The sequence below is a fragment of the Cicer arietinum genome, chromosome 7 (assembly GCF_000331145.2).
Source record: "Cicer arietinum cultivar CDC Frontier isolate Library 1 chromosome 7, Cicar.CDCFrontier_v2.0, whole genome shotgun sequence".
In the NCBI taxonomy this organism is placed as follows: domain Eukaryota; kingdom Viridiplantae; phylum Streptophyta; class Magnoliopsida; order Fabales; family Fabaceae; genus Cicer; species Cicer arietinum.
In genome coordinates this window covers 23,351,215-23,368,865 of record NC_021166.2, presented here as the reverse complement: position 1 = coordinate 23,368,865, position 17,651 = coordinate 23,351,215, and the positions used below count along the sequence as shown (strand labels likewise).

General features: G+C 26.8%; 1 protein-coding gene across 1 annotated transcript; it reads right to left on the bottom strand.

Annotated features, from left to right (window-relative positions):
- Positions 1–872: 872 nt before the first annotated feature.
- LOC101499936 (probable serine/threonine-protein kinase PBL28) lies at positions 873–4,013 on the bottom strand. Its single transcript, XM_004509800.4, has 7 exons — positions 3,761–4,013; positions 3,359–3,546; positions 2,948–3,146; positions 2,696–2,859; positions 2,288–2,392; positions 1,652–1,774; positions 873–1,286 (listed from the first exon to the last, which is right to left on the bottom strand). The coding sequence occupies exons 1-7, from the start codon at positions 3,828–3,830 to the stop codon at positions 1,050–1,052; spliced, it is 1,086 nt and encodes a 361-aa protein (XP_004509857.1). The 5' UTR covers positions 3,831–4,013; the 3' UTR covers positions 873–1,049.
- Between the last annotated feature and the right edge of the window lie 13,638 nt (positions 4,014–17,651).

Genomic DNA, 17,651 nt, shown 5'->3' with positions numbered 1-17,651 from the left:
TTTAGCTACCATTGGTGTGGAGGTAGAGGAATGTTCTATCCTACTGAGTTGTTCATGTAGGGCTTGAGTGAATTCTGATCTGCCTTCCCTAAACAGTTTTTGGCTTGTTTTTTAGATTTGAAATGGTTTAAAAACTGGGTTTTTTAGTTTTGAAATAAGTTGTCTCAATCGGAGGGACAGTGGAATTATGTTGATGTTCCTCTATCTTAGTTAATTGTTTCGCAATTGTACTAAGATGGACATTTGTAAAATTATTTTGTTGAATGATATTTTGAATATCTTTTTCCGAACTATCACTTGGGATTTTGAAAGGGGCAGCTTCTACTGGTTTTTCAAGGTGTGTTATTATGATTTGTCTTAAAGGTGGATGTTCAGACTGAATTTTTTGTCCAGTTACCAAATCCCATTAGCTATGTATTAAATTTCTCCAAAAGTATCGTTTTCGGATGTGAAATCTTTTTATGTAATTGTTTTAAATGTTCATATTCTTAGTTGTATTGTATAAAACTTAAACAAGGTTCCTGAGTCAAATAAGTTGATTTTTTGCATAGCGGAATCTTGGACACATTTAATCACTTAATATGTTTAGATGCTTCTTTCTTTATAGAAAAAAGCACTTTATTCTTTTTTCTGTGTTTATTTATTAGATGCTTCAAGCAAAGCAAATAAAATGAGGGTAACAAAATTGCATAATCGTGATACGGATCTAACAAAAAAAGAAATGAAGTGTAAATTAAACTATTGTTCGAAAAAATGCACCAAAATACTGATTTTATACATTAGTCTAAGATGCACTTAACTAAAGTCATTAAATTATTTCAACAAACCAATCATTCCAAAACAAAATAACAACATTAGGAGCCAAGAGGTGATTTTCAAAATGGAATGGCTTGCTATTCTTGCCATGGAAAATTGGAAATACATGTTTAACGTTGCTTTACAGACTACCATGCCAAATATTTTTTGGTCACATTATTCATTCAATTTGGTATCAAAATTACACGAATTAAAGAACACACAACTAATCTAGAAGTTAAGTATTTTTGTTACTATAACATTCTCAAGCTATGCATAACCATTCCCAAGCCTTTTGTATTTGTACAAATAATAATTTGAATTTCTTTGACACAATCTTTCATTGAAGGTCTCTCGTTACTCTCCGGACGGACGCATCGCGATGCCAGATTGGCAAACATGAATATCGATTCAATGGTGTAAGAATTTCGAATCATATCTGGATCAATCACCTTACGTAGCATCTTGCAGTCGTTTAGTAAGTGTCTCACCTATACATCAATGTCAATCATATTAAATTCTTTCGCTATAAAAAGTCATGTTTGAAAAGATAACTTTAAACATGTTATACATATTTATAAAAATGATTTTGTATAAATTATTTCTATAACAAAATCTAAAATAAAGTCAAATTACTTTCGTATAAACTATTCTAAAAAAATTATAAAAATAATTAACTGAAAACCACTTATGCAAGTGTAATTTTCATATATTGGTTATCATAAATTATCTCAACTAGTGAATCTAACTATTTAGAGATGTCACTAGAGTCTAGAAATGTAAAATATAAACACAAACAAAAGGATGGTTGAAAAAATGTTATGCATTACATATTAATGATCAAGTCAACACCTACTTGTAGTACAAGGTTTTGATCATTTGGACCTTGGTTTAGATCTACTGCTCTACGTCCTGTCAAAAGCTCAAGAAGCACAACACCAAAAGCATAAACATCACTTTGTAGAGTGAGTTTCCCTGTCTGTTCATGGAACAAATACATTTATTATGTCAGTATGAGACCTCTTTTGATTAGAAATTTGGATGTATTGTAATAATAACAATAATAATATATGAGAAAGAAAGTAGGTGAAGTTTGTAGATGATGCATTTGGAAAGAAAAAAAAGTTGTTTTCAGTGTTTCTTGTATAAATCTTTGAAAAAGGACACTGCAAATGTATTTACGTTCAGTCACTTCCATTTTTTCCTGTTGACATGTCAATTTTGTGTCATTGTCTATGTCAATTTTGTGTCATTGTCTATGTCTGTGTTTTATATTTACAACTTAATAAACTCTACAAGGAAACTAAATTTTTTATTTTATGTGGATAAAAATTCTAGGCCTTATTTCTAAAGACTAAAAAGGACGAGTTTCAATTTTAAGTCTGTTTATGCAAATTAGATGCTTTTGAATTTGATTTAAGAAAATAATTAACTACAATTATCATATGAACACATAGGTGGCAAAAAAAAAAAAATTAGTATAGATACATACTGATGTATACTCAGGGTCAAAATAGCCAAAGGTACCAAATACTCTAGCAGTTACATGTGTCTCCTCTCCTTCTGGCATTAGCTTTGCAAGCCCAAAATCAGATATCTACAAACATGGTTGTTAATTTTGTAAATTGTAAAAACAAGACATATTTAAGTAAACAAACAAGTGACATAAGAAAATTAGACTACAAGTAAGTATTGACTCGTTAAAATCAATTGAGATTCATCATATTTAACAGGATTTTATCATAGTAATTCAAAATTCAAGATCAGATTCATATTCAAAATAGATAATTCTAGAGATTCAAATCGATTGAGTTTAGTTTTGCAAGATACAGATAACCATGTTATGTATGGTAAACAAGACATATGTTATAAGTCATTGTTGATAGTTGAGTTATTATACCTTTGCTTCAAAATTGACATCTAAAAGAATATTGGTGGACTTGAAATCTCTATGAACAATAGGGATTCCAACACAAGAACTTGAATGGAGATAAGCAAGCCCTTTTGCAGCACCTAATGCCACTCTTAGTCTTTGAGGCCAATCCATTCTTCTTACCTTGATTCCTAAAATAGGATTATATATTGATTAATATAAACAAACTTGATATAATGTAAGAAATTTTCACATGTAGATTTTAGGCACATGACAAACCATTCAAATGATCTTGCAGGTTTCCATTATGCATATATTCATATACTAAGAATCTATGCTTCCCATCAGCACAATACCCTATCAAAGAAACAAGATTTGGGTGGTCTAGCCTGCTCAATATGTCGACTTCTACCCGAAATTCGAGCTCCCCTTCGGCTTCTTTAATCCCCAGTAGTTCCATTTTCTTCACTGCTACAACCTTCACAAGGAGACACAATTAAATCTATATTTATAACTAACTCAACAATATTGAATTATATACCATAGTTTTAAATTGCAGCTTGCAACCACAATTTAGAACATGTTGAAAAATATGTTATATATGAAAGCTACAACTTATGTTACAAAACTTTGAGAATTATTATGACATATCCAAAAACAATAACTATTAATTGGTTATTAAGTTATTACCTGTCCTGACTTCAAAATGCCCCTGTAGACCCTACCAAATCCTCCTTTTCCAACAAGATTATCATCACTGAATGAACATGTTGCATCTTCCATCTCCTTGAGTGTGAAAACAGATGATCCATGCCTCCTTTTAGTAGTTTGTGGTGTTTGATCTTCAAGTTGCCAAAACTCTGCAGGCTTATAAATCCCTGAAATACATTGAATGTTTAAAATGTTACAAAGTTGATCACACAAGAAAACCGACACTTTAGATTAAAGGCGTATCTGATCTCTGACATTGTCCAATACCAACAACACGACACCAAAATATGGTGTCATTCAATGGCTTTCATTTACTTAAATTATTATTAGTGTCTAGTGTCCGCGTCTGTATTAGTGTTTCATAGCTAAGTAGAAGCTTACAAGGGTCGGAATGATCTTGAGACTTGCTTCGTCGACGCTTGTTCCAAGCCGAGACGAAACCAAATGGCATGGTGGCTCTATCTTGTAGAATTCTTTTTTAAGAATTTTGAAATGAAAGGAACTAACAAACCAAAATACTCAATAAATTAAGTATTGATTCTCCAAGAAAAAAAATCACATTGTAATAGTATACTTAGTATGCATTTGAGAGAGTTTTTTTTCTTTTATAAAAATATTTATAGAATCTTTGTATGGAGTAAGTATTGAGAAAGTGTTAAGTTAGATTAGAAGAATACTTCATAACACATCCCTCCAACAACATGTTTTTTTCAGAGAATTTGATGTAAGTGCTTTAAGAAAGAAAAAAAAGCTGAGAAAAAGAAAAGTTGAAACTGTTTGCTTACCTTTTTTTTTTACTTTGATAAGGAAAATGAAACTGCAGCATCTTTTTTCAGTTTCAGCATATAATTTACGTTTTACTTTGTTTATACATACACATTTGAAAATAATGTTGAGAGACACTTTTCATTAGCTTTTCTTGAGTCTTCATCATAAATATGGTTTTTTACCTTGTTCATAAATCTTTCTTTTTACGGTGTAACCGTCATTGTTGCTATTAATGTCTATCATTATCACTCATTTAATGTCTATCAAAATCATTTAAATTATGATTTTGAATTTAATGTCTATCATTTTTTTTTTTGAATCTCTATCCTTTCAGTCAATTACCATCTGCATTAATTTAAATGTATCTATAATTAGAATTAGAATTACTTTAAATGTTAGTTCACTCTAAACTTTTTTTCTTTTTTTCCAATAAAAGGATCATTCTAATTAACTTTATTTTAATATGAGATTTATGTCAATTTGGTCTAATGGGTAAGGTTTCTGAGTCACATATCACAAGGATGTAGGTTTGATTTTAACTACTTATGGGAAAATTTGGTTGGTTGATAAAATGTAAGTACATTACATTAAATTTTTGTTTATAAAAATAATATTTTATTTTACTAAAAGAGATATTCATTACTTCAAATCGATAGTATACATCGAAAACAACACAAAATTAAAGTAATTAAAATTAAAAGTGTTTGACATATTTATATCTCCGGATATGTAGCGACGATCAGGTCATTGACCGAATATTTATGGCACCTATGATGTCAGCTAAAGTAAGCAAAATTAATACCAATGTTCCTAGCAAAACAACCAAGTCTCATAGCATTTTTGTCTCTGAAAATTCCACCACAAGCAGTTGGCCAAGACTCCCTAGTGTTGTGAGGATGAGGATGACAAAAACATACATGGAGCTAGTTGTGGTCATTTTTGTTCAGATAAGGAAACTTCATATATAATCATATAGATTATAGTATTTCAGTTATTGTGGTGATGAGCCTCTATCACAAGTTTTCCAAAAATCAGCAAATGCATCATGTTGGACTTGACAGTTAATTGTTGAGCCAAACTAAGCAAATGGACAATTACAAAAGAAATGATGGCTTGTGTCATTGGTTGGAAGTTTATTATTCATCATTCTCCAACCAAGAAGGGATTTAGAAATAGTCCTGGTCTGTCCTGGTGAGTCCCTGTCCTAGTCCTGGTCAGCTTCAGACTCATCATCCTGGCTGGTTCATTTGTGTGGCATCCACACATTCAAACCTCTGTGAGCTTTCATCTTCTTCATTGGTTGAGTTGTTGCCTTAATTTTCTAAATATCAAATGAGACATTAGTTTACTCATATTTTTAACATCTTTATCAAGTTTTTCAAATGATTCTTGCAGTTGATCATATATAGGTAAAAAAAATGAAGTTAAATGAAATGAAGGGAGGGAAGTGTGTTTTTAAAAAGAAGAGGGGGGTGTTAACGTAACAAATTGAAATTAAAAATTTAACTTTAGAATCTTTTTGGATTATTTAAAAATCATTAACTTCCTATATATATATATATATATATATTTTATGTTGAATGATTCAAAAAAAATATAGTTTTAGAATCTATTTTAAAAACAATTTAGAATAAAAAATAATAATTCTTTTCGACTAAAAAAGTAACAAATTTTCAAATTAAAAACTTATTAAAAAAAATAAAAACGTAAGGCGAAGGTATTAAAAAAATTAAAAATTATATATGGAGGTCTAATCAATTGAAATTTATAATATTTTTGGATTATTCCAATTCAGATTTATATTTATGGACATGAGGACATGTTTGTTTATGATTTTTATAGTGTTTTATCTTCTTTTTTTTTTATAATATTTTTAAAATCGAAGTTTAAAAATAAAGTTTCAAATGAAAAATTAGTTTACATAATATATCTTAAATTATCATTTTAAATATTTAATCTATTTGATATATAAAAAATCATAATCAATTTTCAAAAAATAATTAAAATAAAAAGTTATTTTGAGAAGTTTTTCATAAATATAATTTTTAAAAGATACATTCTTCTAAAGAAGTGTGATTATTATTGAGTTAAAATCCGTAATAATTAATATGCAAGTTATCAAATGTCAAAATTATTATTTTTTAATTGATAACAAAAAAATCTAAAACAATTTTATCTATTTTTAAATAAGTTCTTTTACAAATCAATTTTAAAAATATAAAGTCAAAATCTATTTTTAAAAATCTTAAACAAATGGACCCTAAATTAGTTATTCAGATTTTTTTATTTAAATTTAAATAATAATATTTTACATAGTTTCTATATGAATGCAATTAATGTTATTTGGAGGAGATAATCGATTACAGAAATACACATGGAAGAATTATTTGATGAAATGAGTTTTAAATAATATTAGTATAAATTAATGGACATTATTTGTGATTAATACATATATTTAATTGGCTAACAAAACTGATTCTATCTTTAAAGAAGAAAAAAAACTAAATCTTTTTTTACTGAATAAATCTTTTTTTTACTCAAAAAAGGAACTAAATCTAATATTTGTAGAAAATAAAATAAAATATAATTTAAATATCTTTGTCATTAATTTTCTTTTTTCCAATCTTACCGTTACATATATTTTGAAATTAATGCTTTTCTTGATTGGGCGAAATATTAGAAAATAAGCGTTATATTGAAAGAAATTTTAGTTATTTTTTAACAAAATCTTATTAGAATTATAAACCTATTTAAACCCTTTACTTTTTGCATATCAGATCCTTGAATACCCAACAAAATTTAACTTCATAAACTCTAAAAAAGTTACTATTTTTTTAACTTCATACACTTGATCATGAACTCCTCCTTCTTCAACCTATCTGTCACTCCTATCGATGAGCCAATGATCCCATCAAACATTCATTGTTCGAATGGTTACTTCAAAATTCATTTTAGCTATTATTACACCAACCCTACTTTTTCCAATTCTACACTTAAATTCAACGGTTGTTTCCTCATTCCTTGGGAAATCTTATGTAATTGTAATGTATATACAATTATGGATGATCACAATACTATATTTTTCTACAAAACCTTCGATTTTTTGCCTACATATATATTAGATATGATTCTACCTTCAATTGGGGATAAAGCTAGACAAATGGTTGCATTCAACGTCATAGGATATGAAATATTAGAGATGAATGTCTTGCTACATGTTAACTCACACATGCTACTAGAAGAAGACCGATTAGAGCAAAATATCAGGATATCGGAGGGTCGACCCAGAAGCTAAACAATCCAAGCTAGAGCTTTTAAGGTATCAAATTTTAGATCTAAAAAAGCTTCAAAAAAGTTTATTCTAATTAGGTTTTATTTTGGGCTTAACTCATTCTTTCAAAATTAGTTTATAAGATAAGGGGTAACACTCTTTATTATAAGTTGTTATAGAGCTCTATCTTTTATATGTAACTTGGATATAGATAATCACTTAACTTTGTTGCTGAAGATAAAAACTTCATATTGTTTCTAATTCAAGTTTCAATTAAGACTCTGTAAATCTTTATTTTTTATTTTTTTTTATTTTTTATATGTTTTTGTATTATTCTTTTTTGTATTTAAAAACCTCACCTACTATAAAGGGGTAGTAAATTGAAATTAAAATTTTAAATTTAGAATCCTTTTCGATTATTCAAAAAAAAATTAAATTCCTTTTTTAGATTTTATTTTGTTAAATTTTTTTTTTTTTTAGAAATTATATTATTTCAGTTAGGTTATGTATGACTGACACATAAGTTTATTTTTTTAAAGTAGAATATTCTAAAAATATATAATTTTAGAAAATACTATTTCAATTTAATTTTTTTAATTATTTTATTCAAATTATTTCGGAATTCAAAAGTTTATTACTTTTTATTAACTAAATAACAAATTTTAAAATTAAAGAATTAAATATAATAAGTAAAAAAATTAAATACATAAGGGGAAGGGATTAAAAGCCTCACGTATTATGAAGCTCTAATAAATTGAAATTTTATATTTATAATTTTTTGAATTATTCCGATTAAGATTTATATTTATGGACATAATTAAAGAACCGTTTGTTTATGATTTTTTGAAAATAATTTTTACAATGTTTTATCTTTTTTTATATAATATTTTCAAAAACGAGGTTTAAAAATAAAATTTCAAATAAAAAATTAGTTTAAATAGTATATCTTAAATTATTATTTTAAGTATTTAATGTTTTGGTAAAAAAAAATTTATAATCAAATTTTAAAAAAATAATTAAAATAAAAAGCTATTTTGAGAAGCTCTTCATAAATATAATTTTTAAAAGATACATTTTTCTAAAAGAATGTGATTATTATTGTGTTAAAATCTGTAATAATTAATAAGCAAGTTATTAAACTTCAAAAAAATCTAAAACAACTTTAAATATTTTAAAGTAAGTTCTTTTATAAATCAATTTTAAAAATAGAAAGTCAAAATCTATTTTTTAAAAAAATTTAAACAAATGGACCCTAAATTAGTTATTCAGATTTTTTTATTTAAATTTAAATAGTAATATTTTACATAGTTTCTATATAAATGCAATTGATGTTATTGTGAGGAGATAATCAATTACAGAAATACACGTGGAAGAATTATTTTATGAAATGGATTTTAAATAATATTAGTATAAATTAATGGACATTGTTTGTGATTAATTCATTTATTAATTTGGCTAACAAAACTGATTCTATCTTTAAAGAAAAGAAGAAAAAAAACTAAATTTTTTTTTATCGAACAAAATCATTTTTTATTCAAAAAAAGAACTAAATCTATACATAATTATATTTGTAGAAAATAAAATAAAATATAATTTAAATATCTTTGTCATTAATTTTCTTCTTTCTAATCTTACCGTTACATATATTTTGAAATTAATGCTTTTTTTGATTGGGATAAATCTTAGAAAATAAGAGTTGTTACGAATTATAGAAAGAAATTTTAATTATTTTTTAACAAAATCTTATTAGAGGTATAAACCTATTTAAACCCTTTAGTTTTTGCATATTAGATCATTGAATACCCAACAAAATTTAAATTCATAAACTCTAAAAAAGTTATTGTTTTTTTAACCTTATACACTTGATCATAAATTCCTACTTCTTCAACCTATAAGTAACTCCTATCTTTGAGCGAATGATCTCACCCATATCATCAAATATTCATTGTTTGAATGGTTATTTCAAAATTCATTTTAGTTATTATTACACCAACCCTACATTGTCCAATTCTACACTTAAATTCAACGGCTGCTTCTTGATTCCTTGAGAAATCTTATATAATTGTAATTTATACACAATTATAGATGATCACAACACTATCTTTTTTTACAAAACCTTCGATTTTGTGTCTAAATACATATTAGATATGATTCTACCTTCAATTGGGGGATAAAGCTAGACAAATGGTTGCATTCAACACTATAGGACGTGAAATATTAGAGATGAATGTCTTGCTTCATGTTAACTCACACATGCTACTAGAAGAAGACCGGTTAGAGCCAAACACCAGGATATCGAAGGGTCGATCCAAAAGCTAAACAATCCAAGCTAGAGCTTTTGAGGTATCAAATTTTGAATCTAAAAAAGCTTCAAAAAAGTTTATTCTAATTAGGTTTTATCTTGGATCTAACTCATTCTTTCAAAATTAGTTTATAAGATAATGAGTATCACTCTTTATAAGTTTTTATAGAGCGCTTTATTTTTTATCTGTGACTTGAATATAAATATTCTCTTAACTTAGTTGTTCAAGATAAGAACTTCATATCGTTTCTAATTCAAGTTTAAATTACATGCCGTAAATCTTTATTTATTTATTTAATGTTTATGTTTTGTATTATTCTTTTTTGTATTGAAAAACCTCGCGTACTATGAAGGTGTAATAAATTGAAACTAAAATTTTAAATTAAGAATCCTATTTGATTATTTAAAATTTATTAAATTCCTCTTTTAGAATTTTATTTTGTTAATTTTTTTTTGAAATTATATTATTTCAGTTAGGTTATGTATGAGTGACACATTAATATATATATTTTTTAAAGTAGAATATTCTAAAATATCTAATTTTAGAATATATTTTTTAAATTTAAATATTTTGTTATTATTCTTATTCAAATTATTTCTTAATTCAAAAAAAAATTTACTAAATAAATAACAAATTTTAAAATTAAAGAATTAATAAAAAAAATGAGTAAAAAAATAAATACATAAGCGGAATGGATTAAAAGCCTTACGTATTATGAAGCTCTAATAAATTGAAATTTTAAGTTTATAATTTTTTTGGATTATTCCGATTCAGATTTATATTTATGGACATAATATAGGATTGTTTATGATTTTTTTGAAAATGATTTTTTTAATGTTTTATCTTTTATTTTTATAACATTTTTAAAAACAAAGTTTAAAAATAAAGTTTCAAATGAAGAACTAGTTTAAATAATATTTTTGAAATTATTATTTGAAGTATTTAATCTATTTGGTAAAAAAAATTATAATTTAATTTCAATAAATGATTTAAATAAAAAGCTATTTTGAGAAGCTCTTCATAAATATAAATTTTAACTCTCACAAGATTTTGTTAAAAAATAAATAAAAATTTCGATCAGGGACCTATGGTCTTATCTACTTATAGTGTGACCTTTATTTAATAAAAAAGTTAGGCTTAGATTTTTTTAAAGTCTATTTATTTAAATAGGTCAAACTCATTTTTAAAGTCTATTTATTTGAATAGGTCAGACTCAAGTTTATAAAAAGCGCTTGATAACCGACCTATATATATTTTATTTTTTATTATTATTTATTAATAATATTATTTTCTATTTTAAAGTCGATCAATTAATAACGTAACATTTAATTTTTTTAATGTGAATAAGGCTTTTAAATAGGCTTTCACGTCAAAACAAACTTTTAAAAAAGTCACGCAAGGCCGGAAAAAAAAGTCTATGATAGACCGTAGGTCAGACTTAGGTCTAAAAAATTAATTGTCGGCCAAGACTCAGGTCTTTCAAAGTTTGGCCTAGCCTGACCTATTCCCACCCCTAGTTATAAACATATTTAAACCCTCTAGTTTTTGCATATCAAATCATTGAATACCTAACAAAGTTTAAATTCATAAACTCTAAAAAAGTTAATATTTTTTAACCTCATACACTTGATTAGGAATTCCTCCTTCTTAGACCTATGTGTAAATCCTTTCCTTGAACCAATGATCCTACCCATGCCACCAAACATTCCTTCTTCGAATGATTGCTGTAAACTACAAGTTTTTGATTATGACAAAGATCAACCATTATGGTCAAAGCAACAAGATCAAAAAGAAGATCAAAATATCTTCATTAATAAGCTTCAAATCCAAACATGTTAAAATGTAAAGGTATATGATACAAACCAATATTTCAATTACATGAGAACAAGTCATATTTACATATGCATTTAAAGTATTTTCAAAAGTCAAAACAACATTAACAAAGTCTTAAAAATCATATTTTTGACAAAATGCATAAGTGTATTCGAATACAGCATCTTGTATTCGAATACAAAGCAAGTCAGAAGCAAAAGTCTCAAAGTTGTATTCGACTACGACTATATGTAGTCGAATACACTGCAAGTCAGTGGCCAAAACCCTTATATCTGTATTCGACTACAACCATCTGTAGTCGAATACAAAGTAAGTCAGTGGCAAATTTTCACTAATCTGTATTCGACTACACACATGTGTATTCGAATACAAGGTGTAATTTTTGAACGTTACAAAGAGGTGTATTCGAATACACACGTCATGTATTCGAATACAACTGGAAGCAATACAATTTTTCAGATCTGGAATGGCTCCAAATCATTGTATTCTTTCATCAAACCTCTTGGGTCATTGGCCACGAATCTGAAGAGATGTTTATGGGGTATAAATACCCCATAACTTCTGAAGAGATGTTTAATCTAAGATAGTTGTGTGCTATCTTAAGAGTGTTGTTAGAAGTTTGTAGCAAGAATCCCAGGGTGGGAGTTGTACATTTTCTGACAATTAGTGAATCAATCTCTTGTGGTGTGCAAGAGGACTGGACGTACCCTTGGTTATAAGGGGAACCAGGATGAATCTTTGAGTTCATTTATTTACTGCACCTTACTATTAGTAGACATTATATTAACTCAGAAAATTCAACTACCATATCACAAAAAAAAAAAAAAAACAGGAAATAAAGTTGAGACTATTGAAGATTATCACAAGTCGAGATGTGATATTTCTTGAAGATGAGACTATTGAAGATTTTGATAAAGTTGAGAAACAAAAACCAAATTCCAGAAGTTACATTGATGTTGCGTCTAAGCCCCATGTTGAAACTTTTGTTAATGGGGATATATTCAAGTACATGATGAGAATGTAACTGATGATCATGTACTTCACCATGATGAATAGGTTCCAGTTAAGCCACAAGTCGAGATTGAGTTGAGAAGATCTACTAGAGAACGTCAATTTTCTCAAAGATATCCTCCACATGAGTATGTGATGATTACTGATAGTGGAGATCCAGAGCATTATGAAGAAGCTATTACTAATGTTGATAAAGAAAAGTGGTTGAAGGCCATGCAAGAAGAGATGAATTCCTTGCATGAGAATCACAAATTTGATTTGGTAAAGTTGCCTAAGAGGAAAAAAACACTCAAGAACAAATGGATATACAAGATAATGTCATTAGAGAATAGTTCTCAACCAAGATACAAATTAAGATTGGTTGTGAAAGGATTTAATTAGAGAAAATGTATTGACTTTGATGAAATTTTTTCACTTGTGGTGAAGATGTCCTCTATTCGAGTTGTGCTTGGGTTAACAACTTGTTTGAACCTAGAAATTGAAAAACTTAAAGTGAAAACTTCATTCCTTCATGGTGATTTGGAGGAAGAGATCTATATAGAGCAACCATAGGGTTTTAAAGTCAAAGGTAAAGAACAGCTTGTGTATAAATTGAAGAAAACCTTGTATAGACTCAAGTAAGCACCTCAACAATGGTACAAGAAATTTGATTTTTTCATGGAGAAACATGAGTACGGTAAAACTACCTCTAACCATTGTGTGTTTGTCAAGAAATTCTCTGATGGTGATTATATTATTCTCTTGTTATATGTGGATAACATGTTGATTGTTGGTCATGACACTAAGAAAATTCAATATCTAAACAAAGATTTGAACAAGTCTTTAATTTGCAATGAAAGACTTGGGTCCAGCAAAACATATTCTGGGCATGAGAATTACTCGTGACAAGAAGAATAATAAATTGTGGTTGTCTCAGCACAAATAAATTGAGAAAGTGTTAGAGAGGTTCAACATGAGCAATTGCAAACCCGTTAGTACTCTATTTACTACTCATTTCAAATTAAATTCTAATCAATGTCCTACAAGTGATAAAGACAAAGAAGAGATGAAGAAGGTTTCTTATGCATCCGCACTTGGGAGTTTGATGTATGCTATGGTATGCACAAGACCATATATTGCTCATACAATTAGAGTTGTTAGTCGGTTTCTTTTTAATCTTGGTAAAGATCATTGGCAAGCAGTGAAGTAGATTCTCAAATACCTCATAGGCCCTTCAAAAATGTGCCTATGTTATGGAGGTGGTGAACCTGCGTTGGATGGCTACACAGATGCAGATATGACAGGTGATCTTGATTCTAGAAAATATGCTTATGGTTATATGATGACGTTTGCAAGGGAAGTTGTGTCTTGACAATCAAGATTACAAAAGTATGTTGCTTTATCCACAATTAAAGTTGAGTACATTGCAGCAATTGGAACTTCCATAGAAATCTTGTGGATGAAGAAATTTCTACACGAGTTAGGTCTCAAGCAAGACAAGTTTGTGTTATTCTGCAATAGTCAGAGTGCGATCCATCTTAGTAAGAATTTGACTTTTCATGCAAAGTCAAAGCATATTGAAGTGCAATATCATTGGATACGAGATGCAATGGAAATGAAGTCATTTTTAATTGAGAAGATTCATACTTATGAGAATGAATCATATATGATGACGAAGGTCGTGCCTGTGTCGAAGATGATAGGTTGTAGAAATAAGGTTGACATGGTTGAGCATCCCACTTGAGTTGTGAGAGAGAGATTTAGAAATAAGGTTTTTTTTAGCTACATGTGAAGGAAAATAAAAGGGATTTAGAAATCCCTAAGATAAAACAAATAGCAACAATGCCATAAAGAAAAAATAAAAAATAAAAAATAAAAAAAAGAAAAGGCACGCAAGCGCACAGTAACTTCCTCTATTTGATCTACAACTTTGATAGGTTATTTCTACCACTGAGTTTGTTATTTTAATATACAAGAGTAGGTTTACCTTATCTTAGAGTTACTTTGAAATACCCACTTTAGTAAAAGATTGTTGTTATTGTTGATTGATGTTCCCTATTGTTATTAGGAAGACTATGGTGTACTCGTTAATTATTACAATGAAGTTTTGTTGCGTGTTTTTATCCTCTCAATTTTAGGGAAATTTTTGACGTTAAAAATTTCATATTTAATTTTCTGCCAATTATTTTTGCTATGTGAAAATATATTTTCTATTTGACCATTTATCATATGAGAAAAAAAAATATTTCTATTTGAATAATAACTTTATTATTAAGTGTATTAAAACAATTTAACAATTTAACATTAATGTATTTATTTTTAAAGTTGATTGGATCTTCAATTTTTTCAAACATAATAATCTAAATAAGAAAGAAAAAAAAATTGGTGTTTCGTACTCCTACAGCTATTTATTATTAGAGTATGTATTAGTAACAATACATAAATTCTTTCAGATTCTTTCTAACGTAATTTTGGTTTGTTAGAACCGTTTGGAATGTCACTATCGCAAATCTAATCTTTATCATGCCATTTTATTATATTTTAGTTTGGGAATCCATTATCTATTTATATAAAAGTTCATTTGACACACACTAAACAATCTGTATCCTCTTAAATTTTGAGGGTCATTCCGGAATATAATTTTTATATTTACTTTCAAAATTGTAACAAAATAAATAAATAAAACTTATAAAGACTAAAATTTAAAAATCGCTTAACTTGCAGAAATTAATCATACATTTAAAGCCATAATAATTCTGGAAAAAATTGTTGTTTCGAAATCCTAATATTATCTATCATTAAAGTATGTGTCAGTGGCATCTCATTCTTATTCTAATTCAATTTTTATTTGATATACTCATTTCTTGAATATCCATTCTTCTTTAATTTTATACGACTCACATCAATAATAACATATTTATTAAGTAAGTGATGATCTAGCCAAAACATTTTTTCTTCCTTTTGCACTATTTTTCATTTTTAAATATTTTTTTTTAAATGTTTCAATTAGTCTTATGCATGTGATAATTCGTAGTTGATTGATATTTATTTCTTAAGAGCTAGAAAAGGATATTGTGTGCATTCCTCTCTAGAGGTCTTTATCAATATCTATCTTTTCAATGCGACCACTATCATTAGTGATTAGAATAAATAATTGTTTTATTAAATATTTTGTTTCTTATATGTTTATTTCATGTTTTTTTTTCTTTTCTCTTACATTTCTCTTTATCTAGATTGAAACATTCATTGTTACATATACATATGATTAGAAGATTTGTGCTTTAAGTTTTAAAATATGATCTACAATATAACTTAAAATATGATCATCCAACCTTCAATATTGTACGGCTAAGAATTAAATTGAGATTAGTAGAAAATATTGAATACTTGCAATTCATTTATGTATTTCATATACTTCATGTTTTGGTTATTAACTATTTTTCATTATATATAGGTTTATTCTAATGGCACATTATGTGTTAAAATTGTTTAGATTTCTTGCATGTTTTATCTGAAGATCTTTCTCCCACACTGTCACACTAAAAGGTATTTTAGCTGCATATTTTTTTTCTTCCAATTTGATAGGTCAATCATACTTTATACTTGTTTTATAAATTTTATTGAATTTAAATGAATATCTACAAGACTTTTTGCACATTTCTTCTTTTTCTTGATATTATAGTTTTGAGTTTAGAGAATTAAAGACAACATCGATGGTTGTAAAATTTGAATTTGTTTTAATTTATTGTACGAAAATGTATCTAACTTCTTTTAAATATCATGTTACACTAAAATGGTTGATTGCATACTATAATATTATCAAACTCTTTTAAATATCATTAGACACTAAAATAGTTTGCATACGGTATAATTCATGCAAAATGATAAATATTATATTCTTTCAAACAATGATCTTATACTACTCATATATATATATATATTTTAATCTTAAAAGAGATGGTAAATTCCACTGTAATTAACTCACACAACTGTGAATCTCGGGCTTTAATCCAGACAAGAGGTACAATCTAGTAATATCGTCATATGTCAATTGATCCGGGATAAATATTTTATTTTTGCTAACAATGACCCTATACTCATATATTCAATCATATCAAAAGACATTATTTTCAAATTTAATATTGCAACCATATTATTATTATGTGTTAAATACTTAATTCTTCAAGAGTATGTTTGTATGAAGTAATTAAAAATTACAGAGAATTAAAAAATTTAAGCAATTAAATATGCTTCAATTGTGTTTTCTTCGTTAATAAATTGTGTTGTTTGGATAGAACAATTGTTTATTTAACTTTTGTCATATTTATAAATTTAAAAAGTGTTGGGACAAAAAGTATTTGAAAATTTATATGAACAAATGTGATATTTATATTGTATAAAGTTAAGAAACAATTTTAAATTTTTACCTTTAAGGTACTATTTGAATTTCTTTAAATTTAGTTTTGTTAAAATAGTTCATAAAAGCTCTTCATTTTAAAAATTCTTCAAATTTATCATCCAAAATAGAATTTAAATAGAAGAATTTGAGTTACGCTATAAAATGAAAATGAAGTTACTCCAAAAAAATCTTTCATCTATATACACTCTAAAAATATTTTTATATGCTTAAATTTAGATATTTTATAGTAGAAATTTGTAAAGTTGTATGTTTATATGTTTATCCAGATCCATGAATAATTATGCAACTCGCGAATATAAATCTAATTAAAATAACAATGCAATAAACGTATATTTTACCTTACATCGCATAAATTCATGATCTAATATTATTTGACATTCAATTATTTAATATTAAAATTATTTTTATATTTATTTACTTTTAAGATTTTAAAATAATGTTGTGTTAAGGATTGAAAATTCAAAATTTCTCGTATCTTTAGAGAGTCTAACCGTGGGAGAGACTGGTTAACACATTATGCAAATTCCCAACCATTTGGGTTTCAAGTTTATCATGATCCTCTCCTCTTTATTATTTATTCTTTGCTGGGTAGATTTATTAATAATAATAATAATAATAATAATAATAATAATAATAATAATAATAATAATAATAATAATAATAATAATAATAATAATAATAATAAAT

What these genes read in the sequence shown, in the direction of transcription:
- LOC101499936 (XM_004509800.4), bottom strand. Translation starts at nt 3,830, where the DNA reads ATGCCATTTGGTTTCGTCTCGGCTTGGAACAAGCGTCGACGAAGCAAG. An exon ending in GCATTTTGAAGTCAGGACAG is followed by an intron (nt 3,147 to 3,358) that starts GTAATAACTTAA and finishes CTCCTTGTGAAG; the next exon opens with GTTGTAGCAGTGAAGAAAAT. An exon ending in ATCAAAACCTTGTACTACAA is followed by an intron (nt 1,287 to 1,651) that starts GTAGGTGTTGAC and finishes ATTGATGTATAG; the next exon opens with GTGAGACACTTACTAAACGA.